At 48.1% G+C, this 26,039-nt stretch overlaps 1 protein-coding gene across 1 annotated transcript in view; it reads right to left on the minus strand.

The window, feature by feature from the left end:
* cacna1ia (calcium voltage-gated channel subunit alpha1 Ia) overlaps positions 1-26,039 on the minus strand; it is a 141,125-nt gene that overhangs the window by 30,677 nt on the left and 84,409 nt on the right. The window contains exons 21-22 of the mRNA XM_067974165.1: positions 4,884-5,009; positions 3,840-3,929 (exon numbers count right to left, since the gene is read on the minus strand). Of these exons, the coding sequence (XP_067830266.1) occupies positions 3,840-3,929; positions 4,884-5,009 (216 nt within the window). The remainder of the gene's footprint in view (positions 1-3,839; positions 3,930-4,883; positions 5,010-26,039) is intronic.

Here is a 26,039-nt window from a genome sequence, read left to right on the forward strand (position 1 = left end):
GAGACATCCCATACCACTCCTGCCCCCAGAGAGGGCTTTCAGGCAGCAAGAAGCCGCAGGCTTTTTTTTAATTCATTCATGGGATATGGGTGTTGCTGGCGAGGCCGGCATTTATTGCCCATCCCTAATTGCCCTTGAGAAGGTGGTGGTGAGCCGCCTTCTTGAACAACTGAGTGGCTTGCCAGGCCATTTCAGAGGGCGATTAAGGACGGCAGGAGATGGTGGGGGATGCCGGGAGCAGGAGAGACCTCAACTTTCCTGGAGGAGTACTCCTGAGAGACAAAGAGAGCAAAGGAGACACAGAGAGAGAGAGAGAGATGGGCAAAGGACGGCAGGTTTCCATCCCTAAAGGACATTAGTGAACCAGATGGGTTTTTACGACAATCCGGTACTTTCATGGCCACCATTACAGATACTAGTTTTTTTAAATTCCAGATTTTTATTTAATTAATTGAATTTAAATTCCCCAGCTGCCGTGGTAGGATTTAAACTGATGTCTCTGGAATATTAGTCCAGGCCTCTGGATTACTAGTCCAGTAACATAACCACTATGCTACCGTACCTGGCTGGCAGCACAGGAGCGGTCGTGGGTAGGGGTTCTCGGGAGGGTCTTACGGGAGGGAAGGGGGTGGTGGGGGACGCCGGGAGCAGGAGCGACCTCAACTTTCCTGGAGGAGTACTCCTGAGAGACAAAGAGAGCAAAGGAGTCAGAGAGAGAGAGATGGGCAAAGAATCAAACAGAGTGAGAGACATAGTGTGAAAGGTAAAAAGAGAGCAGAGAGAAAGAGAGAAAGCTGAAACCAAGATAGACTGCTAGAGAACGATAAAACAGACACAACTAGGGAGAGACAGATGGTAAGGGGGAGATTGAGGAGAGATAGACAGGCAGTTGGAGAGAGCGAGAGGGGGCGGGGAGACAGACAGGGGAGAATTAAGACTGCGAGAGAGCATATGTACGTGTAGATGTATTTGTGCCTCGTATGGAGCCTTTGGATGTGATCCAGTCTGTTCATCTACTTCAAACGTAAAAGTGAGTTAAACCTTTAAGCCAATTTGCAAGATCCATTTCAATACTTAATTAGTTTTATAACCTTATGTGTTATCCATCTGTTATGAGAATCCATTCATTCTAATGAAGGACCAACAATGTCATTGGTATGTAGGAATCCATCCATCTACAATCACAGGCAGCCTCCCATCGCTGGAACTAACAGTCTGCTGTTATAGATACCAACATAACCCAGTTAAGAAGATTGTTTAATCACATTGCTTAAAATATCTTTTAATGAAATCTGCATTTTGCAGTTTAGTTTCAGCTCTCTTCCGATTAACAACCTGAATTTAAATAGTGCCTTAAACGTAGTAAAATGTCCCAAAGTGCTTCACAGGAGCGATTATCAAACAAAATTTGACACCGAGTCACATAAGGAGATATTGGGACAGGTGACCAAAAGCTTGGTTAAAGAGGTAGGTTTTAAGGAGCGTCTTAAAGGAGGAGAGAGAGGCGGAGAGGTTTAGGGAGGGAATTCCAGAGCTCAGGGCCCAGGCAGCTGAAGGCACGGCCGCCAATGGTGGGGTGATTAAAATGGGGGGATGTGCAAGAGGCCAGGATTGGAGGAGTGCAGAGATCTCGGAGCATTGTAGGGCTGGAGGAGGTTACAGAGCTAGGGATCAATGACAAAGCCTCTAACTCCTGCATTATTGTTCCGCCTATGTTATCTGTGACATAATTGCTTTGGAGGTGGTTCAGAGAAGGTTCACTCAACTGATTCCTCGGATGAGGAGGTTATCTTATGAGGAAAGGTTGGACAAGTTGGGCCTGTATAAACTGGAGTTTAGAAGAATGAGAGGTGATCTTATTGAAACATGTAAGATCCTGAGTGGACTAGAAGGGGTAGATGCTGAGAGGATTTCCCCTTGTGGGAGAGACTAGAACTAGGGGCTACAGTTTAAAAATAAGGGGTCTCCCATTTAAGACGGAGATGAGGAGAAATTTTTTCTCTCAAAGGGTCTTGAGTCTGTGGAACTCCCTTCCCCAGAGAGCGGGGGAGGCAGGGTCATTGAATATTTTTAAGGCGGAGTTAGATCAATTCCTGATTAACAAGGGAGTCAAAGGTTATCGTAGGTAGATGGGAAAGTAGGGTTCAGGTCACAATCAGATCAGCCATGATCTTACCAAATGGCAGAGCAGGCTCGAGGGGCCGAATGGCCTACTCCTGCTCTTAATTCGTATGTTCGTATCTACTGGTGATGCAGTGTCTGCCAGCTAATCGACAGTGTTGCTCATGCACAGACTCTCCTCATATAGTTTTTCTTCTTTTTACTGTTGATTCTCCTCCTCCTCCTTCTCCTTCTGTGCTTCAGCTCTACAGGTGCTACAGTCCCCGAGTACCTCATCCGAGTGGGTACACTCTAAAGTGTAAGTCCTGGCAGTGAGTGTCGGCAGGCTATTTTCCGACAGCACCTCCCAAACCCGCCACCTCCACTACCTAGAAGGACAAGGGCAGCAGAATCATGGGGACACCACCGCCTACACGTTCCCCTCCAAGTCACACACCATCCCGACTTGGAAATATATCGGCCGTTCCTTCATCTTCGCTGGGTCAAAATCCTGGAACTCCCTTCCCAACAGCACTGTGGGAGAACCTTCACCACACGGACTGCAGTGCTTTAAGGCGGCTCACCACCACCTCCTCAAGGGGCAACTAGTGATGGGCAATAAATGACAGCCTTGCCAGCGGCACCCACATCCCCAGAATGAATATTAAAAAATATCTGACGGTAGAGTGGGCATCACAGCTGATTCTGCTCCTGTCCTTGTCCCAATGTCCACTCTTGGGCCATTTTCACCAAGGGTGACCGGACAATGACCAGGGACATGACTGATTATACCCTCCCAGGCCTAGGACCACTGAGGCCAATTACAACGTCCCAGCACCGACAGAGGATCTGAGGTGCTAGATTAAGCGGTCCTGACACTGGGGCAGTGGGAGTGCTATTATTTGGGTGCTACCTCCTGCTGTACCACGAGGTCGCTGGTTTACATAGTATCGCAGCGCTCCTGGGGCACAACGCATGATACAAAGGGGAGTATTAATTGGTGCCAGCAGCTGTTAAAGGTCTGCTGGTTGCCTTAAAGCTGTACTGTTTTCCAATCACTAAAACAGATTATCTCATTGCGGGTCGTGGGATCTTGCTGTGTGCAAATTGACTGCTGCTTTTCCCTACATTACAACAGTGCCTACACTTCAAACATACTTCATTGGCTGTAAAGCGCTTTGGGACGTCCTGAGGCCGCGAAAGGTGCTATATAAATGCAAGTTCATTCTTTGTTTTTTTTCTCCTTTTAATGTGTCAGCCGTGGCTCACTCTCTCACCTCTGAGTCAGAAGGTCGTGGGTTCAAGTCCCACTCCAGGGACTTTAGCACAAAATCTAGGCTGACGACTCCCAGTGCAGTACCGAGGGAGCGCTGCACTGTCGGAGGTGCCGTCTTTCAAGTGAGACATTAAACCGAGGCCCTATCTGCCCTCTCAGTTGGACGTAAAAGATCCCACAGCACTATTTCGAAGAAGAGCAGTGGGAGTTCTCGCCAGTTTCTTAAGACAATATTTATCCCTCAACCAACACCACTAAAAAACAGATGATTTGGTCATTTATCACATTGCGGTTTGTGGGATCTTGCTGTGCGCAAATTGGCTGCCGCGTTTCCCTACATTACAACAGTGGCTACACTTCAAAAAAAGTACTTAATTGGCTGTAAAGTGCTTTGGGATGTCCTGAGGTCGTGAAAGGTGCTATATAAATGCAAGGCCATTCTTTTAATGTCCAGGGTCTTTACCTGCTGGTCAATGGAAACGGCATCCAGCCCGTGGTACATGATATTGACCCAGCCGTCCTTCGAGGCGAGCACGAAGAGTGACATCAGGGCCTGCGGTGAGAAGACCAAGATACCGTTTGCAAAAATGGAAGGTTGATGGTTGCCATGGTGACAACTTCCATCTTAACATCATAAGAACACAGGAATGCTTGGAACAGGAATATTATAGAATCTGAGTATCATGGAATGGTTACAGCACAGAAGGAGGCCATTCGGCCCTTCGAGCCCATGCTGGCTCTTTGTAAGAGCAATCCAGTTAGTCCCACGCCCCAGTCCTTTCCCCGTAGCCCTGCAAATTTTTTCCCTTCAAATATTTACCCAATTCCTTTTTGAAAGAATCTGCTTCTACCGCCCTTTCAGGCAGCGCGTTCCAGATCATAACAACTCGCTGCGTAAAGAAAATTTCTCCTCATCTCCCCTCTGGTTCTTTTGCCAATCACCATAAATCTGTGTCCTCTGGTTCTCGACCCTCCTGCCACTGGAAACAGTTTCTCCTTATTTACTCTATCAAAACCCCTCATAATTTTGAACACCTCTATTAAATCTCCCCTTAACTTTCTCTGCTCTAAGGGGAATTTTCTCTTGCCTCTCCACTTATTATAGGAGTTTACCCTCCAAAGACCGTGCCAGTTGACATATTGTCACCGAGTCCAAACATTTGTTCCTTTGAGAAACATTCTCCCGCAATGAAACATGTCATTTCCCCTTTTTCTTTAGCTCCCCTCCTACCTTGTGCCTTGTAGAGTTCTTTGGCCAAGAGAGCAGGTGGGTGACCAGCTCCCTAGTCCTTTGTCCAGGTCGCTGTTGAGTCAGCTGCTACAAGAAACCTAAGTGGCACGAAGGACTGGCCCATCACTTTATCCCTCTCCACCACCTAGAACTCACCACACAGCGGATTTGAACCTGCCGTTTTCCATTCACTGTATTTACTGATAAACCGCCCATCACAGGCTGTGATCAGGACAGACCAGCTGTTACGGGAGTCACCGTGTGCGAAATCCATACCTGGCCGAGGTTGTCAAAGTTGTACTTGTGATGGATCCACTTGTAGTTGGCCAGCAAGCAGTCTGACCTGTTGGTGACATTGCGAATATCGTGACCCTGGCAGTAGTAGAACTTGCCCTTGAAGAGCTGAAAGAGTCAAACAGCAGCATTAATTGGGGGCTGTTCTCGTTTTCGTATATTCACTCTCTTCCCTTAGAGAACAGCGTGAAGTAGTGGGAGGATTCGCAGGCTGATTAACAGTCTGAAAGGCTGCGACAACACGCCCTCCTTGGCTGTAACCATCTTTATACCAGCCGATGGGAGGGGGGGGGGTTTATGGGCTCCGACAACCCATAGGATGAGGTGGGGGGGGCCACCCACACCCACTGGACATGAGAAACCCACTGGATGTCAACCCAGAATTCAGAAACAGAGCTCCAGTCTCCACCCGCCGGGACCATCTAGAGCTCCGGTCTCCACTCCCCGGGACCATCTAGAGCTCCAGTCTCCACCCGCCAGGACCGTCTGGAGCTCCGGTCTCCACTCCCCGGGACTGTCTGGAGCTCCAGTCTCCACCCGCCAGGACCATCTAGAGCTCCGGTCTCCACTCCCCGGGACCGTCTGGAGCTCCAGTCTCCACTCCCCGGGTCCGTCTGGAGCTCCAGTCTCCACTTGCCGGGACTGTCTGGAGCTCCGGTCTCCACTTGCCGGGACCGTCTGGAGCTCCAGTCTCCACCCGCCGGGACCATCTAGAGCTCCGGTCTCCACTCCCCGGGACTGTCTGGAGCTCCAGTCTCCACCCGCCGGGACTGTCTGGAGCTCCAGTCTCCACCCGCCGGGACCATCTAGAGCTCCGGTCTCCACTCCCCGGGACCATCTAGAGCTCCAGTCTCCACTCCCCGGGTCCGTCTGGAGCTCCAGTCTCCACTTGCCAGGACTGTCTGGAGCTCCAGTCTCCACTTGCCGGGACTGTCTGGAGCTCCAGTCTCCACTTGCCGGGACTGTCTGGAGCTCCGGTCTCCACTTGCTGGGATTGTCTGGATCTCTGGTCTCCAGTCCCCGGGACTGTCTGGAGCTCCGGTCTCCACTCCCCGGGTCCGTCTGGAGCTCCGGTCTCCACTGCCCGGGTCCGTCTGGATCTCTGGTCTCCACTCCCGGGACCGTCTGGAGCTCCGGTCTCCATTAGCCGGGACCGTCTGGAGCTCCGGTCTCCACTCGCCGGGACCGTCTGGAGCTCCGGTCTCCACTAGCCAGGACCGTCTGGAGCTCCGGTCTCCACTAGCCAGGACCGTCTGGAGTGGGGTTTGTACCCTGAACCTTCTGACTCAGAGGCGGGAACGCTCCCACTGAGCCAAAGGCTGTCTCCATTAAAGGGGTGAAATTGCTCAAAGCCTCCTGAGAGTTGGTTAAATGTTCTTTTTAAACACAATGGCAATCAAACACGACTTAACTCAGGGAATCTGGGAGATGGCACGAGAGCCTATCCAAACACATTAGCAATAGCCCTGTCGTTATTCTCTTGCTGTGAGGCCTGTAGGCAAACATCATATCATCCTTTCTGCTAAAAATGAAGGCGAAAGCAACTCAGGGAGAAACTCTCCAGTTGCTCCTTCACAAGTTCTTAACCATCAAAGTGAAAGGTTAACACAGGGTCAGTGAGTTAAAGTGTGTTTACTCCCAAGAGCAAGTTTAGGAGGATGGGTAAAAATTAGTTATCACTCTGTGAAGCGCTTTGGGACGTCCTGAGGACGTGAAAGGCGCTATAGAAATGCAAGTCTGTTCTTTCTTTCTTTGCTTTAAATCTGGTGCCTGGCCCGGCCGCTTTTGGTCGTGCTGTCCCTGTGTTGTGACGGGGAAGGAGGTCACTTTGTCCAGAGGAAAGGTTGAATTTTCAATTTAAGTTTTTCTACACTTTGGCTAATTCCTGCCACTGGGCCAATTCCTGCGGCCTGCTGAAAATGAAAACAGTTTGCAGCGAGCCCAGCTACACCTCCTGGTGTTTATGTGCTTTCCCTTCCAGTATGAAGTGTCAAGTCTAATCACACAGGATCCACACTGGAGCACAGTTTGTTTAGTTCAGAGCGAGCTTCTCCCAACCGCTAGTTCAATATAAAAGCACTGCTGACAGACAGGGCAAGTGTCGAGCTGAATTGAAAACACAATTGAATTTGGTTGTTTTTTTTTATCTATTCACAAACCTCGATGACAACTCTCTCTCGTTAGGGGTCGCCAACCCTCCAGGATTGTCCTGGAGTTTCCGGGAATTAAAGGGGGCTCATCGTTAGTGTTAGAGAGAGAGACTCCTGACAACCTGAACCTATTCAATTAAACAGAAATGTAATCAATGGTCTGATATGATTTTCCGACTGATATCAATTGGTTGTGCAGAAAAGACTGAAGCGATAACAAACTTCCTTCCTGTCAGCTTAAACCTCAGTGCAATCCATTACTGTCTGCAGATAGCTGCTCTGGGGTGTTGGTAATTAAAACAATTACTTACTAAATCATGAAGATCTTGAAAAGGGCGTCATGAATATGATAAAGGAGAGCAGAATTACATCTTCTGAGGCATTATTAATAAACAGAAACATCTTGAATTTAAACTGGATAATTGGATTTGGTTAAAATAAAACCGTGGATTTTTCTCAACTTCTGATCACTCAAGTCGGGTTTTGATTCCAGTAAGTTAGTACCTCACCCAATTAATCATTGTTCACAAGTATGGATCAGGATCAGTATGGGCAGCGAATGATGATGAGCTATTCACCCCAGCGCTCAACTCTGTCGTTACCTGACAATCACATGACGAACTTGATCACTTTTTACAACGACCTTCATTTGTGGGGAGGCAATCTGGTTTTGTTGTCTCAGATAAGCTGAATACCATCTTGTCCCTTCCTCTTCCTTGCCTTTTATAGTGTCAAACCCTCCCTCCTTAGTGACCATTTCCATCTCCTGCTGGAGACTGACCATCTTGCCCATGTTTATATTGACCTTTTCTCCCTTTGGATGGGAATGGTATTGGATACAATGCGCTTGCTTGTCCCCTCTAGAGGGTGGCCATTTTGCCCGTTAACATGGTCAACCTTTCCCATTTTCTCTTCTTGTGGTAACCTTTCCCACTCCTTTAAACAATAGAAGTGAACAATTTCTGGCCAGATGTGAGCGCCAGTTGTGCCACCAAGCAACCAGGAGGTCCACCTCTTCATTGAAGGACATATCCTCCCTCAGTCTTTCACTTGCTGATCTATTGTTCTAGGTCAGGATCATTCATTTTGTCTAGTTGTAGAACAAGTGAGATGTGGGTGTTGTACACTCTGGGTGTACAAGCACAGTTTTGTACTTCAAATGAGCAGTTTACAGTAGTATAAACTTTCGCTGTAAATATTTGAAAGCCTCCCTGAGCAAACTTTGTGGGACCTTGCTTTTTAAAAAAAAAAAATTGATTCTGGGGATGTGGGCGCTGCTGGCGAGGCCGGCATTTATTGCCCATCCCTAGTTGCCCCTTGAGAAGGTGGTGGTGAGCCGCCTCCTTGAACCGCTGCAGTCCGTGTGGTGAAGCTGGTCCTACTGTTTGACTGTGTGTAAATTGGCTGCTGTGATTCCTGCATTACAACAGTGACTGAGCTTCAAAAGTGCTTCATTGGCTGCGAAGCGCTTTGGACCCCCTGAGGACATGGTAGGAGATCATTATTCGAACTATAGATTCTAGTGATGGCTGGAGCCTGCATGTGGATGCTTTTAACACTGAACAAGTCAGTCCATTAGTAAACCTCCAGAGTGACTTCCCTCTGTAGCTCTCCATGTTGCTATTTATATTGTTGTTAATGCTCATCTAAAATTACTTACACTAAACTTTTCTTAAATTCAGAAAACTGATGGAACCTTTACTGAAACTATAATACCCGGTGCGTTAATATTCCACTCATGTATAATTGATATTATAGGTAGATTGGTGTTACTTCATTCAAATGCAAATTAAATAGATTTCTTTCAGAAAAGAACATTTTGGGATACAGTGTATGAGTGATTTGAGACCTGACATGTGATGAGTGTAACATACTCGGGAGGAACAGGTGACTTTGGACCTCTGGTTCCCAAAGCTCTCCACCACTGGGGGTTTTCCTCACCTCATGTCTGGGTCTGTTGGAGACTGATTGATAGAGATTGATTGTTATAATTATCCATTATCATCGTATCATGTGACTACCAGGATGGTAGAAGGTGAACGAGATGGACCTTGGCCTATTTTCATCTAGTAGTTGTTATATTCTCTTAGTTTTTGGTCCATTGAATTAGTGATGTTGAGGGTTCAATGGCAGCTCTTACATTCTACCCTCAATGCTTCATCACCATCATTCTGTCCCACACGATAATAACAATGACGTGCATTTATATCGCACATTTAACATAGTAAAACGTCCCAAGGTGCTTCACAGGAGCGATTATCAAACAAAATTTGACACCAAGCCACATAAAGAGATATTAGGACAGGTGACCAAAAGGCAGGTTTCAAGGAGCGTCTTAAAGGAGGGGAGAGAGGTTCAGGAAGGGCATTCCAGAGATTCTATTTACATAAATAGAAGGGAACAAAATAAATTTGGTAATAACATACGAGTTAGATTCACGATCGATGATGAAAATCGAAAATGTCCTGTTCTGGCTGTGTACGTACATCTTGAAAACGCAACCAGAACCAACTGATATTATGTACAGAGTCTTTAAAATAAAGGGGGGGGAGACGATCCTACAGGATGCCAATCAGGTAGGAGATGGCAGAGTGTCTGCTCCTGGTGCAGTCAATGGGAAGCCCAATCAATCTTTGTGGTCATTAACATTGAATCAGTGAGATGTCAATGCTAATCGCGCAACCTGAAGGCAGCTGGCCAATTGGGAGGGCGAGAAATCGATGCTGCGGCATCTTAAAGGGTAGAAGCATCAGGAGTGAAAGGGAGCAGCAGCTAAAGGTGGGAGGGAAAACCTTTGCAGTGCCTGACAGGGCGGACGACCAGTGGTCAGTCAATGGGTCAACCCTCTGTGCAATTTTTAGGCGCAGACCCTACGGGAGTGAGATGAAAATCGCCTCCACAATGTCCGGCAGCACTGAACGATCTGAAGCACCAGTGAAGACATTCTTTGATCTTGGGTCCGGTTACGGACATTTGTTTGATGTGCCAAGCGATAAATCCAGCTGCCAGCAGCTGTGCTCAACCTCAAAGTGGTTGCTATGTCAATGAATGCAGGCGTGGAGGTGTTATATTCGGATTGGATGATGATATCCCTACATTACACAGTGATTACACTTCAAAAGTACTCCATTGGCTGTAAAGCACTTTGGGACGTCCTGAGGTCATGAAAGGCGCTATAGAAATGCAAATTCTTCTTTCTTTCTCTAGCTAGATTAAATCTGTGTCAATAGGGAAATGAGTTTTCTTGTATGGAGGCACTGTTAGTCATTTTTTTGATGTACTCATCGAGGGTCTCTGATCATATAACGCCAGCAAGTCTCTCTCTGATCATACAACTTCACTGTTAATCGTGTTAATCTGTTGTTATTGTAAATATGGAGATCAAAGTCAAATATGGGCTGAAAAATGATGTGATGGGATACTAACCTATCAATCAACACCACCAGCAACAAATGAACTATTTATTTACCTCATCTGCTGTTTGTGGGACCTCGCTGTGCATAAATTGGTTGCTGTGTTTGTCTATAAAACAGCGACTGCACTTTAAAAACAAAACAATTCTTTGGCGGCCAATTGCTTTGAGAAGTCCTGAGGATGTGATAAGGCACTGAATAAATGCAAGTTCTTTCTTTACCATACGATCGTTTGATGCATGATGGGCGTAACATGGCACCCATGTGAAATTCCTCTCTGCACTACTTTAACAAAGTTTTTAGTCTTCAACCTGTTTAAACAATGAGAATCACTGTGAAAGTGAAATTAGTATTTTGAAAACCGCTGTCCCATCTGGATTTGTAATATCTCCTTTTTCTCTTTCTTTATTTCCCGCACTGCTTCTAGGCTTTTCCCATCATTCTTAAAGTCGGAGGAGTTGGGAGTTCCATGGGATTGCGGCAACTGAGCCTCTGCCCATTTTCCGTTGGGGGGTTCTACTCGACTCTTCCCTAATGATTGGGTGAATGGGATCGGGAACATGTCATGCGGGAAATTGGAGAAAGGGCAACACATGGCCCAGGACTGCACCGTGAAGCTCCATCCTTCACACAAAGGGTAGTGGACATCCAGAACTCTCTCCCCCTGTGGAGGCTGGGGCTCCATTGAATCTTTCAAGACTGAGATCGATAGATTTTTTTGGGGTAAGGGTATCAAGGGAGAAAAGGCAGGTAAATGGAGTTGAGGTACAGATCAGCAATGATCGACTTGAATGGCGGAACAGGATCGAGGGGCTGAATGGCCTCCTCCTGTTCCTATCTCCAGGATGTTTAATTTCTAAACCCTTGAGTTTGATAAGGACACTATGAGATGTCAGCATAGTTAAAATAAATCCTCCGTGGTCAGGGATTTACTTATAATGCAGCGCATTCACTTTTTAAAAAACTATGTATTGCATACTTCTGCTGGGGTAGGTTTGCAAGTCTGGGAGGGAAATAAGAGATGGGTAAGGTTGTAGGAGGTTGCATTAGCTTCACAAGGAGAGCAGCGAGCAAGCTGTTATTGTTGACGGCCTGAAGGGAGGTTATCAGGCCACACTACATGGTGGGATTAACGTGGCACGCACACCAAAAGAGACTAGCGAGGCAAATCGCACTGGTCTCATTAACGGGAACAAAGGAGAGATAGACTCATCCTGTTGAATACAATTTATAAGGAGAATATTCTGTGCTCATTACACTTTCACTGGAGATTTGCATCTGGAATTTTAAATGTGGCAGCGAATATATGTCAGAATTTTATCAGAATGAATTAAGACTGAATGTCCCCTTAAGGCAGCTCCACCTAAGTTAGCAATTCCCAAATATACTCCTCCCCTTCACCTCCTCCCTTCCCACCGTCCAGGGTCCCAAACACTCCTTCCAGGTGAAACAGCGATTTACTTGGACTTCTTCCAACTTAATGTACTGTATTCGTTGCTCACGATGCGGTCTCCTTTACATCGGAGAGAACAAACGCAGATTGGACGACCGCCTCGGTCAACACCTCCGCTCAGTCCGCAAGCGTGACCCTTGACCTGCCGGTCACTTGCCATTTTAATTCCCCGTCCTATTCCCACTCTGAACTCTCTGTCCTCGGCCTCTTACGCTGTTCCAATGAAGCTCAGCGGAAGCTCGAGGAACAGCACCTCATCTTTCCATTAGGCACTTTACAACCTTCCAGACTTAACACTGATTTCAATAACTTCAGATCAGAACCACTGCTCCCATTTTTTCAGACAGCAAGTGCTGGTAATGTTTCCTCTCCCCACATATGCTGCCTGACCTGCTGAGTGTTTTCCAGCATTGGCTGTTTTTGTATACAATAAGAGGTTCTAGAAACATAGAAATTCCAACACAGGAGGAGGACATTCGGCCCATTATACTAGCTCCATGTCGAAGCTCACGCCCATTTCCCTGCTCTGTCGTCGTACTCATTAATATTTTTCAGCTTCGAGAGTTTATCTAATTCCCTTTTAATTGTGATGTGGAGATGCCAGGTGATGGACTGTTAATTATTTGTGACTAACTCTGCTTCTTTAACCTCGTTTGCTGCTGGCTGCCGCCTTCTAATTACACTTTGTGTGAAAAGAGTCTTTAACACCTCCCTTTCTGTTCTAGTTTCATCCGGAGTTTCTGCGCCTTGTTTCAGCACCTTTAACATAGTAAAATATCCCAAGATGCTGCACTGGAGCGATTATCAAACACAATTTGACATCACTTTTAGATATTAGGATGGGTGATTAAAAGCTTGGTCAAAGAGGTAGGTTTTAAGAAGCATCTTAAAGAGGGAGAGAGGCGGAGAGGTTTAGGGAGGGAATTCCAGAGCTTAGGGCCCAGGCAGCTGAAGGCACGGCCGCCAATGGTGGAGCGACGAAAATCGGGGATGCGCAAGAGGCCAGAATTGGAGGAGTGCAAAGATCTCGGAGGATTGTAGGGCTGGAGGAGGTCACAGAGATAGCGAGGGGGCGAGGGCCATGGAGGGATTTGAAAACAAGGATGAGAATTTTAAAATCGAGGCGTTGCCAGACTGGGAGCCAATGTAGGTCAGCGAGCACAGGGGGTGATGGATGAACGGGACTTGGTGTGAGTTAGGATACGGGCAAACATACTGAACATTAAACATGTAAAAGAACATTACTCAGTACAAACAGTAAATTTACAGTCGTTCAAAACGTTACTAATCGCCTGAACGTGTCAAACACGACAAAGGCACTTCTCCTGCGCTCGGCCTTAACGCGCCCTTGAAATATGGTTCCTTTACTCCTTACTTGGCTGTGTGTTACCACTGAGTATTCTGACCAGCTGTGTCTCTCTTCTGGCTTCAGATTGGCTACATCTGGTCAAATATAAGCCCATATTTGGCAGTTCCTGGCTACAGAGCCGTCTGTCAAAGAGATGACAGGAATCATGGCCACACCTCTCTCGCAGACCGGACGCACCTCTCCCCCTCAGGTATACCTGTCAATCAAATCTATAACTTTATAAAAGAGTAAGGAATCTTACAACACCAGGTTATAGTCCAACTGTTCTATTTGAAAATCACAAGCTTTCAGAGGCTTTCTCCTTCGTCAGGTGAGCGAGTGTGGGATTCCATGGAAGGTTACCGCATTTATAGTCAGAGAACAATACCTGGTGATTACAGATAATCTTTCCAACTGCCCATTGTCAAGGCAATCAAAGTGTTCAGACAGAGTGATGTTACCTACAGGACCACCGAATACACAAACGGCCATAACAAAAGACAGAGAGAGAGAGAGAGAAACATCCGAAAGGAAGAGAAAGACAGAGAATGACCCGTTGTGTTAAAAACAGATAACTTTTTTTCGCTGGTGGGGTTACGTGTAGCGTGACATGAACCCAAGATCCCGGTTGAGGCCGTCCTCATGGGTGCGGAACTTGGCTATCAATTTCTGTTCAACGATTTTGCGTTGTCGTGTGTCTCGAAGGCCGCCTTGGAGAACGCTTACCCGAAGATCGGTGGCTGAATGTCCTTGACTGCTGAAGTGTTCCCCGACTGGGAGGGAACCCTCCTGTCTGGCGATTGTTGCGCGGTGTCCGTTCATTCGTTGTCGCAGTGTCTGCATGGTCTCGCCAATGTACCATGCTCCGGGGCATCCTTTCCTGCAACGTATGAGGTAGACAACGTTGGCCGAGTCACAGGAGTATGAACCATATACCTGGTGGGTGGTGTCCTCTCGTGTGATGGTGGTATCTGTGTCGATGATCTGGCATGTCTTGCAGAGGTTGCCGTGGCAGGGTTGTGTGGTGTCGTGGATGCTGTTCTCCTGAAAGCTGGGTAATTTGCTGCGAACGATGGTCTGTTTGAGGTTGGGTGGCTGTTTGAAGGCGAGTAGTGGAGGTGTGGGGAAGGCCATAGCGAGGTGTTCGTCATCATCGATGACATGTTGAAGGCTGCGGAGAACATGGCGTAGTTTCTCCGCTCCGGGGAAGTACTGGACGACGAAGGGTACTCTGTTGGTTGCGTCCCGTGTTAGTCTTCTGAGGAGGTCTATGCGATTTTTCGTTGTGGCCCGTCGGAACTGTCGATCGACGATCCAAGAAGATCGCGCATATAGACACAGACATCAAGTTTTTACAGAGCTGCAAGAAAGCAGACAAGATCCCGAAAGGACTACAGATCACGAACCCACTCAAGTCGACATACAACTCAGATTACGCTGAGAGACTCTGCCGTCGTACCTCTCGCACACTCCGCAACCATCTCGTACACCAACTCTACAGCAGACGCCGCAAGCTCTGTAAAAACTTGATGTCTGTGTCTATATGCGCGATCTTCTTGGATCGTCGATCGACAGTTCCGACGGGCCACAGCGAAAAATCGCATAGACCTCCTCAGAAGACTGACAGAGTACCCTTCGTCGTCCAGTACTTCCCCAGAGCGGAGAAACTACGCCATGTTCTCCGCAGCCTTCAACATGTCATCGATGACGACGAACACCTCGCTAAGGCCATCCCCACACCTCCACTACTCGCCTTCAAACAGCCACCCAACCTCAAACAGACCATCGTTCGCAGCAAATTACCCAGCTTTCAGGAGAACAGCGTCCACCACACCACACAACCCTGCCACAGCAACCTCTGCAAGACTTGCCAGATCATCGACACAGACACCACCATCGCACGAGAGGACACCACCCACCAGGTACATGGTTCATACTCCTGTGACTCGGCCAACGTTGTCTACCTCATACGTTGCAGGAAAGGATGCCCCGGAGCATGGTACATTGGCGAGACCATGCAGACACTGCGACAACGGATGAACGGACACCGCGCAACAATCGCCAGACAGGAGGGTTCCCTCCCAGTCGGGGAACACTTCAGCAGTCAAGGACATTCAGCCACCGATCTTCGGGTAAGCGTTCTCCAAGGCGGCCTTCGAGACACACGACAACGCAAAATCGTCGAACAGAAATTGATAGCCAAGTTCCGCACCCATGAGGACGGCCTCAACCGGGATCTTGGGTTCATGTCACGCCACACGTAACCCCACCAGCGAAAAAAAGTTATCTGTTATTAACACAACGGGTCATTCTCTGTCTTTCTCTTCCTTTCGGATGTTTCTCTCTCTCTCTCTCTCTGTCTTTTGTCATGGCCGTTTGTGTATTCGGTGGTCCTGCAGGTAACACCACTCTGTCTGAACACTTTGATTGCCTTGACAATGGGCAGTTGGAAAGATTATCTGTAATCACCAGGTATTGTTCTCTGACTATAAATGCGGCAACCTTCCATGGAATCCCACACTCGCTCACCTGACGAAGGAGAAAGCCTCCGAAAGCTTGTGAGTTGGACTATAACCTGGCGTTGTAAGATTCCTTACATTTGTCAACCCCAGTCCATCACCGGCATCTCCACATCATTTATAAAAGAGCCCCAGGATGTCAATCACATGGGGCGATTGAATCGATGCCTTCGTACTAATCCCATTGATCCGTGCTGGTACACTTTGATCAGTCTGTAATTGTAGGATATGAACATTTGTCTGGATATCTATCAGGAATGCTGATTCGGAAGAACAGGGCTAAGGATTGGCATTTAACAGTCATCTGCATATTTAACAGCCCTGTGTGCCACAGGAATGAGCTACAGATGAATACTAATGCACTGGCCACGTCAGACTGTAATGTATATTCTCCTCAGCTTGACGAAACTGCCGGTAATACTTCATTTTACTCCCGAGTGGCCCCAAGGAAAAGGAACAAAGCAATACGCCTGCGAGAAAAATGCCTCATTTTTTTTTGTCACTGGCGCCTGATCAAATCCTTTCTGAAAGTCCAAATATACCACACATCCACTGCAATCCCTTTGTCTACAGTTTTGGTAATATCCTCCGAGAATTCAACTAAATTCATCAAGCATGAACTGCCCTTTACAAATCCATGCTGACTGCCCCTGATTAGCCCATACCGTTCTAAGTGTTGACTTATATTATCTCTTATCACGCTCTCTAGCAGTTTTTCTACCGTCAACAGGAGACTAGCTGATTTATAGTTACCAGACTTATCGTCTCCTCCCTTTTCAACAGGAGTGTAACCTTCAACAGCCTCCAGTCCTTTCGTACGATACTGTTCCCAAACAATTTTTGGAAAATTGAGGGTAGTCTCATCACTAACCTCCTGCAATATTCTGGAGTGGGCAGCACCCTCGCCTCCGAGTCAGAAGGTCATGGGTTCAAGCCCCACTCCAGAGACCTGAGCGCATAATCCTGGCCGACACTCCCAGTGCCAGTGCTGAGGGAGTGCTGCACTGTCGGAGGTGCCGTCTTTCGGATGAGATGTTAAACCGAGGCCCCGTCTGCCCTCACAGGTGGAAGTAAAAGATCCCATGGTATTATTTCGAAGAAGAGCAGGGGGAGTTCTCCCCGGTGTTCTGGCCAATATTCCTCCCTCAACCAACATCACTAAAACAGATTATCTGGTCATTATCACATTGCTGTTTGTGGGATCTTGCTGTGCGCAAATTGGCTGTTGCATTTCTTACATCACAACAGTGACTACACTTCAAAAAGTACTTCATTGGCTGTGAGGCTGTGAAGCACTTTGGGACGTCCTGAGGTTGTGAAAGGTGATATAGAAATGCAAATTCTTTCTTTTCTTTTTCTTAAAAGGTTTGGATTCTTGATTATGACAATGGCAGGGATTCTTAGTCCTTACATGGTAAAGGAAAGGCAACTTTGAAGCTGTTCCTTTGTCAAAGTACGATCAGGGTATATCAAAGAGCATTGGGGCTGTGTGTCAGCACTGCTTAGTGATGCCAAATATTACAGATGGATATCAAAATATGATAGACACACACATTACAGGGTGGTTAATGGTCTCTGTAGGCCTTTATCTTCCATTGCAATGTAGGGTCTTTAATCCAAATCCACATGGCATTAGGGACATATTAACTTCATTACATGGGATACGAAGCAATGTTGGATTTGTAAATATACTTGCCGGCCACCGACTCCGTCCCTGTTCCACGGTACCTGTGACAGTGCTCCCTCAGTACTGCATTGGGAGTGTCAGACTGAGGCTAAACCAAACCGTTTGCAACCTTGGCATCCTATTTCACCTTCTGACCCCATTTCCTCTCCATCACCAAAACCGCGTACTTCCACCTCCGTCATATCGCCCGTCTCCATCCCGCCTCAGCTTATCTGCTGCTGAAACCCTCACCCCTGCCTTGTTATCTCTAATGTAAGGAATCTTACAACACCAGGTTATAGTCCAACAATTGTTACCTCTAGACTCAGCTATTCCAATGCTCTCCTGGCCGGCCTCCCAACTTCCACCCTCCATAAACTTGGACTCATCCAAAACTCTGAGCTGAGCGAGATCGGAGGGGGATAAAGGAGGGCCCGAGAGGGGGATAAAGGAGGGCCCGAGAGGGGGATAAAGGAGGGCCCGAGGGCGGGAGAGCCGAGCTGAGCGAGATCGGAGGGGGATAAAGGAGGGCCCGAGAGCGGGAGAGCCGAGCCGAGCGAGATCGGAGGCGGATAAAGGAGGGCCCGAGAGCAGGAGAGCCGAGCTAAGGGAGATCGGAGGGGGATAAACTGGGACCAGCGGCGGAGTTCCAGAGGTGACGTCACCAGTGAAAAAGGGACGCGGCACAGGGGAGGCAGCTGATTGGTGAGTAGGTTCAGTGAATCAAGGTCCCTGTGAGGAGGGCGAGCGAGTTGACGAGGAGGAGGATCGAGGAGGAGGAGGAGGAGGAGGAGGATCGAGGAGGAGGAGGAGGAGGAGGAGGATCGAGGAGGAGGAGGAGGAGGAGGATCGAGGAGGAGGAGGAGGAGGAGGATCGAGCTCCTGCAGCTGCTGGAGGCACAAAGTCACAGCCAACAGGTAAGTGATTGGCTGGTGACTGGTAAGTAGTTTTTCTTTCCTTTTTTTTTCTCTTGACATTGTAGTTGTTGTTAAGCTAACTTAAGGGTTAAGTCATGGCAGGAGATCCCAGACCCGTGTCATGTTCCTCTTGTGGGATGTGGGAATTCAGGGATCCTTCCTGTGTCCCTGGTTCCCTCACCTGCGGGAAGTGTGTCCAACTGCAGCTACTGTTTGACCGCTTGACGGCTCTGGAGCTGCGGATGGACTCACTTTGGGGCATCCGCGATGCTGAGGAAGTCGTGGATAGCACGTTCAGTGAGTTGGTCACACCACAGATAAAAATTACTGAGGGAGATAGTGAATGGGTGACCAACAGACAGAGGAAGAGTAGGAAGGCAGTGCAGGGGTCACCTGCGGTCGTCTCCCTCCAAAACAGGTATACCGTTTTGGATACTGTTGGGGGAGATGGCTCACCAGGGGAAGGTGGCAGTGGCCAGGTTCATGGCACCATGGCTGGCTCTGCTGCACAGGAGGGCAGGAAAAAGAGTGGCAGAGCTATAGTGATAGGGGACTCGATTGTAAGGGGAATAGACAGGCTTTTCTGCGGACGCAACCGAGACTCCAGGATGGTATGTTGCCTCCCTGGTGCAAGGGTCAGGGATGTCTCGGAGCGGCTGCAGGACATTCTGGAGGGGGAGGGTGAACAGCCAGTTGTCGTGGTGCATATAGGTACCAACGATATAGGTAAAAAATGGGATGAGGTCCTACAAGCTGAATTTAGGGAGTTAGGAGTTAAACTAAAAAGTAGGACCTCAAAGGTAGTAATCTCAGGATTGCTACCAGTGCCACGGGCTAGTCAGAGTAGGAACGACAGGATAGCTAAGATGAATATGTGGCTTGAGAGGTGGTGCAAGAGGGAGGGATTCAAATTCCTGGGCCATTGGAACCGGTTCTGGGGGAGGTGGGACCAGTACAAATTGGACGGTCTGCATCTGGGCAGGACTGGAACCAATGCCCGAGGGGGAGTGTTTGCTAGTGCTGTTGGGGAGGGTTTAAACCAATGTGGCAGGGGGATGGGAACCGATGCAGGAAGTCAGTGGGAAGTAAAGTGGTGACAGAAACAAAAGGCAGTAAGGGAGAGTGTACAAAACATGACCGGACAGATGGTCTGAGAAAGCAGGGCAAAGACCAAGGGAAGTCTAGATTAAACTGCATTTATTTCAATGCAAGAAGTCTGATGGGCAAGGCAGATGAACTCAGGGCATGGATGGGTACATGGGACTGGGATGTTATAGCTATTACTGAAACAATGCTAAGGGAGGGGCAGGACTGGCAGCTCAATGTTCCAGGGTACAGATGCTATAGGAAAGATAGAGCAGGAGGTAAGAGAGGAGGGGGAGTTGCGTTCTTGATTAGGGAGAACATCACGGCAGTAGTGAGAGGGGATATATCCGAGGGTTCGCCCACTGAGTCTATATGGGTAGAACTGAAAAATAAGAAGGGAGAGATCACTTTGATAGGATTGTACTACAGACCCCCAAATAGTCAACGGGAAATTGAGGAGCAAATATGTAAGGAGATTACAGACAGCTGCAAGAAAAATAGGGTGGTAATAGTAGGGGACTTTAACTTTCCCAACATTGACTGGGACAGCCATAGCATTAGGGGCTTCGATGGAGAGAAATTTGTTGAGTGTATTCAGGAGGAATTTTTCATTCAGTATGTGGATGGCCCGACTAGAGAGGGGGCAAAACTTGACCTCCTCTTGGGAAATAAGGAAGGGCAGGTGACAGAAGTGTTAGTGAGGGATCACTTCGGGACCAGTGATCATAATTCCATTAGTTTTAAGATAGCTATGGAGAAGGATAGGTCTGGCCCAAAAGTTAAAATTCTAAATTGGGGAAAGGCCAATTTTGATGGTATTAGACAGAAACTTTCAGAAGTTGATTGGGAGAGTCTGTTGGCAGGCAAAGGGACGTCTGGTAAGTGGGAGGCTTTCAAAAGTGTGTTAACCAGGGTTCAGGGTAAGCACATTCCTTATAAAGTGAAGGGCAAGGCTGGTAGAAGTAGGGAACCTTGGATGACTCGGGAGATTGAGGCCCTAGTCAAAAAGAAGAAGGAGGCATATGACATGCATAGGCAGCTGGGATCAAGTGGATCCCTTGAAGAGTATAGAGATTGCCGGAGTAGAGTTAAGAGAGAAATCAGGAGGGCAAAAAGGGGACATGAGATTGCTTTGGCAGATAAGGCAAAGGAGAATCCAAAGAGTTTCTACAAATACATAAAGGGCAAAAGAGTAACTAGGGAGAGAGTAGGGCCTCTTAAGGATCAACAAGGTCATCTATGTGCGGAACCACAAGAGATGGGTGAGATCCTAAATGAATATTTCACATCGGTATTTACGGTTGAGAAAGGCATGGATGTTAGGGAACTTGGGGAAATAAATGGTGATGTCTTGAGGAGTGTACATATTACAGAGAGGGAGGTGCTGGAAGTTTTAACGCGCATCAAGGTAGATAAATCTCCGGGACCTGATGAAATGTATCCCAGGACGTTATGGGAGGTTAGGGAGGAAATTGCGGGTCCCCTAGCAGAGATATTTGAATCATCGACAGCTACAGGTGAGGTGCCTGAAGATTGGAGGGTAGCAAATGTTGTGCCTTTGTTTAAGAAGGGCGGCAGGGAAAAGCCTGGGAACTACAGACCGGTGAGCCTGACATCTGTAGTGGGTAAGTTGTTAGAGGGTATTCTGAGAGACAGGATCTACAGGCATTTGGAGAGGCAGGGACTGATTAGGAACAGTCAGCATGGTTTTGTGAGTGGAAAATCATGTCTCACGAATTTGATTGAGTTTTTTGAAGGGGTAACCAAGAAGATAGATGAGGGCTGTGCAGTAGACGTGGTCTACATGGACTTTAGCAAAGCCTTTGACAAGGTACCGCATGGTAGGTTGTTACATAAGGTTAAATCTCACGGGATCCAAGGTGAGGTAGCCAATTGGATACAAAATTGGATTGACGACAGAAGACAGAGGGTGGGTGTAGAGGGTTGTTTTTCAAATTGGAGGCCTGTGACCAGCGGTGTGCCTCAGGGATCGGTGCTGGGTCCGCTGTTATTTGTTATTTATATTAATGATTTGGATGAGAATTTAGGAGGCATGGTTAGTAAGTTTGCAGATGACACCAAGATTGGTGGCATTGTGGACAGTGAAGAAGGTTATCTAGGATTGCAACGGGATCTTGATAAATTGGGCCAGTGGGCCGATGAATGGCAGATGGAGTTTAATTTAGATAAATGTGAGGTGATGCATTTTGGTAGATCGAATCGGGCCAGGACCTACTCCGTTAATGGTAGGGCGTTGGGGAGAGTTATAGAACAAAGAGATCTCGGAGTACAGGTTCATAGCTCCTTGAAAGTGGAGTCACAGGTGGATAGGGTGGTGAAGAAGGCATTCAGCATGCTTGGTTTCATTGGTCAGAACATTGAATACAGGAGTTGGGATGTCTTGTTGAAGTTGTACAAGACATTAGTAAGGCCACACTTGGAATACTGTGTACAGTTCTGGTCACCCTATTATAGAAAGGATATTATTAAACTAGAAAGAGTGCAGAAAATAATTACTCGGATGCTACCGGGACTTGATGGTTTGACTTATAGGGAGAGGTTGGATAGACTGAGACTTTTTTCCCTGGAGAGTAGGAGGTTTAGGGGTGATCTTATAGAAGTCTATAAAATAATGAGGGGCACAGATAAGGTAGATAGTCAAAATCTTTTCCCAAAGGTAGGGGAGTCTATAACGAGGGGGCATAGATTTAAGGTGAGAGGGGAGAGATACAAAAGGGTCCAGAGGGGCAATTTTTTCACTTAAAGGGTGGTGAGTGTCTGGAACGAGCTGCCAGAGGCAGTAGTAGAGGCGGGTACAATTTTGTCTTTTAAAAAGCATTTGGACAGCATAGTGGTTATGTTACTGGGCTAGTAATCCAGCGGCCTGGACTAAAATCTAGAGTCATGAGTTCAAATCCCGCCATGGCAGCTGGTGAATTTAAATTCAATTAATTAATTAAATTCAATTAATTAAATAAAAATCTGGAATTAAAATACTAATATCAGTAATGATGGCCATGAAACTACTGGATTGTCGTAAAAACCCATCTGGTTCACTAATGCCCTTTAGGGAAGGAAACCTGCCGTCCTTACCCGGTCTGGCCGATATGTGACTCCAGACCCACAGCAATGTGGTTGATTCTTAATTGCCCTCTGAAATGGCCGAGCAAGCCACTCAGTTGTACAATCTCGCTACAAAAAGTCATAATAAGAATAAAACTGGACCGACCACCCGGCATCGGACCACTAGGCACCAGACACGACAACGGCAAAACACCAAGCCCAGTCGACCCTGCAAAGTCCTCCTTACCAACATCTGGGGACTTGTTCCAAAATTGGGAGAGCTGTCCCACAGACTAATCAAGCAACAGCCTGACATAGCCATACTTACAGAATCATATCTTTCAGCCAACGTCCCAGACTCTTCCATCACCATCCCTGGGCTGTCCTGTCCCACCGGCAGGACAGACCCACCAGAGGTGGCGGGACAGTGATATACAGTCAGGAGGGAGTGGCCCTGGGAGTCCTCAACATTGACTCTGGACCCCATGAAATCTCATGGCATCAGGTCAAACATGGGCAAGGAAACCTCCTGCTGATTACCACCTACCGCCCTCCCTCAGCTGATGAATCAGTCCTCCTCCATGTTGAGCACCACTTGGAGGAAGCACTGAGGGTAGCAAGGGCACAGAATGTACTCTGGGTGGGGGACTTCAATGTCCATCACCAAGAGTGGCTCGGTAGCACCACTACTGACCGAGCTGGCCGAGTCCTGAAGGACATAGCTGCTTGACTGGGCCTGCGGCAGGCGGTGAGCGAACCAACATGAGGGAAAAACTTACTTGACCTCGTCGCAAATGCATCTGCCCATGACAGTATTGGTAGGAGTGACCACCGCACAGTCCTCGTGGAGATGAAGTCCCGTCTTCGCACTGAGGACACCATCCAACGTGTTGTGTGGCACTACCACCGTGCTAAATGGGATAGATTCAGAACGGATCTAGCAGCTCAAAATTGGGCATCCATGAGGCAATGTGGGCCATCAGCAGCAGCAGAATTGTATTCCAGCACAATCTGTAACCTCATGGCCTGGCATATTCCTCACTCTACCATTACCAACAAGCCAGGGGATCAACCCTGGTTCAATGAGGAGTGTAGAAGAGCATGCCAGGAGCAGCACCAGGAGTACCTAAAAATGAGGTACCAACCTGGTGAAGCTACAACTCAGGACTACATGCATGCTAAACAGTGGAAGCAACATGCTATGGACAGAGCTAAGCGATTCCACAACCAATGGATCAGATCAAAGCTCTGCAGTCCTGCCACATCCAGTCGTGAATGGTGGTGGACAATTAAACAACAAACGGGAGGAGGAGGCTCTGCAAACATCCCCATCCTCAATGATGGCGGAGTCCAGCACGTGAGTGCAAAAGACAAGGCTGAAGCGTTTGCAACCATCTTCAGCCAGAAGTGCCGAGTGGATGATCCATCTCAGCCTCCTCCCGATATCCCCACCATCACGGAAGCCAGTCTTCGGCCAATTCGATTCACTCCACGTGATATCAAGAAACGGCTGAGTGCACTGGATACAGCAAAGGCTATGGGCCCCGACAACATCCCAGCTGTAGTGCTGAAGACTTGTGCTCCAGAACTAGCTGCGCCTCCAGCCAAGCTGTTCCAGTACAGCTACAACACTGGCATCTACCCGACAATGTGGAAAATTGCCCAGGTATGTCCTGTCCACAAAAAGCAGGACAAATCCAATCTGGCCAATTACCGCCCCATCAGTCTACTCTCAATCATCAGCAAAGTGATGGAAGGTGTCGTCGACAGTGCTATCAAGCGGCACTTACTCACCAATAACCTGCTCACCGATGCTCAGTTTGGGTTCCGCCAGGACCACTCGGCTCCAGACCTCATTACAGCCTTGGTCCAAACATGGACAAAAGAGCTGAATTCCAGAGGTGAGGTGAGAGTGACTGCCCTTGACATCAAGGCAGCATTTGACCGAGTGTGGCACCAAGGAGCCCTAGTAAAATTGAAGTCCATGGGAATCAGGGGGAAAACTCTCCAGTGGCTGGAGTCATACCTAGCACAAAGGAAGATGGTAGTGGTTGTTGGAGGCCAATCATCTCAGCCCCAGGGCATTGCTGCAGGAGTTCCTCAGGGCAGTGTCCTAGGCCCAACCATCTTCAGCTGCTTCATCAATGACCTTCCCTCCATCATAAGGTCAGAAATCGGGATGTTCGCTGATGACTGCACGGTGTTCAGTTCCATTCGCAACCCCTCAGATAATGAAGCAATCCGAGCCCGCATGCAGCAAGACCTGGACAACATCCAGGCTTGGGCTCATAAGTGGCAAGTAACATTTGCGCCAGATAAGTGCCAGGCAATGACCATCTCCAACAAGAGCGAGTCTAACCACCTCCCCTTGACATTCAACGGCATTACCATCGCCGAATCCCCCACCATCAACATCCTGGGTGTCACCATTGACCAGAAACTGAACTGGACCAGCCATATAAATACTGTGGCTACGAGAGCAGGTCAGAGGCTGGGTATTCTGCGGCGAGTGACTCACCTCCTGACTCCCCAAAGCCTTTCCACCATCTACAAGGCACAAGTCAGGAGTGTGATGGAATACTCTCCACTTGCCTGGATGAGTGCAGCTCCAACAACACTCAAGAAGCTCAACACCATCCAAGATAAAGCAGCCCGCTTGATTGGCACCCCATCCACCACCCTAAACATTCACTCCCTTCACCATCGGCGCACAGTGGCTGCAGTGTGCACCATCCACAGGATGCACTGCAGCAACTCGCCAAGGCTTCTTCGACAGCACCTCCCAAACCCGCGACCTCTACCACCTAGAAGGACAAGAGCAGCAGGCGCATGGGAACAACACCACCTGCACGTTCCCCTCCAAGTCACACACCATCTCGACTTGGAAATATATCGCCGTTCCTTCATTGTCGCTGGGTCAAAATCCTGGAACTCCCTTCCTAACAGCACTGTGGGAGAACCGTCACCACACGGACTGCAGCGGTTCAAGAAGGCGGCTCACCACCACCTTCTCGAGGGCAATTAGGGATGGGCAATAAATGCTGGCCTCGCCAGCGACGCCCACATCCCGTGAACGAATAAAAAAAATTTTTAAAAATGGGTAAGATGGGTATCGAGGGATATGGGCCAAGTGCAGGCAATTGGGACTAGCTTAGTGGTATAAACTGGGCGACATGGACATGTTAGGCCGAAGGGCCTGTTTCCATGTTGTAAACTTCTATGATTCTATGATTCTATGATTCTGCTGCCCGTATCCTAACTCACACCAAGTCCCGTTCACCCATCACCCCCTGTGCTCGCTGACCTACATTGGCTCCTGGTCTATCAACACCTCGATTTTAAAACTCTCATCCTTGTTTTCAAATCCCTCCATGGCCCTCGCCTCTCTCTATCTCTGTAACCTCCTCCAGCCGTACAACCCTCTGGAATCTCTGCACTCCTCCAATTCTGGCCTCTTGCGCATCCCCGATTTTAATCACTCCACCATTGGCGGCCGTGCCTTCAGATGCCTAGGTCCGAAGC

Source organism: Heptranchias perlo, chromosome 40 (genome assembly GCF_035084215.1).
Source record: "Heptranchias perlo isolate sHepPer1 chromosome 40, sHepPer1.hap1, whole genome shotgun sequence".
Taxonomy (NCBI): Eukaryota; Metazoa; Chordata; class Chondrichthyes; order Hexanchiformes; family Hexanchidae; genus Heptranchias; species Heptranchias perlo.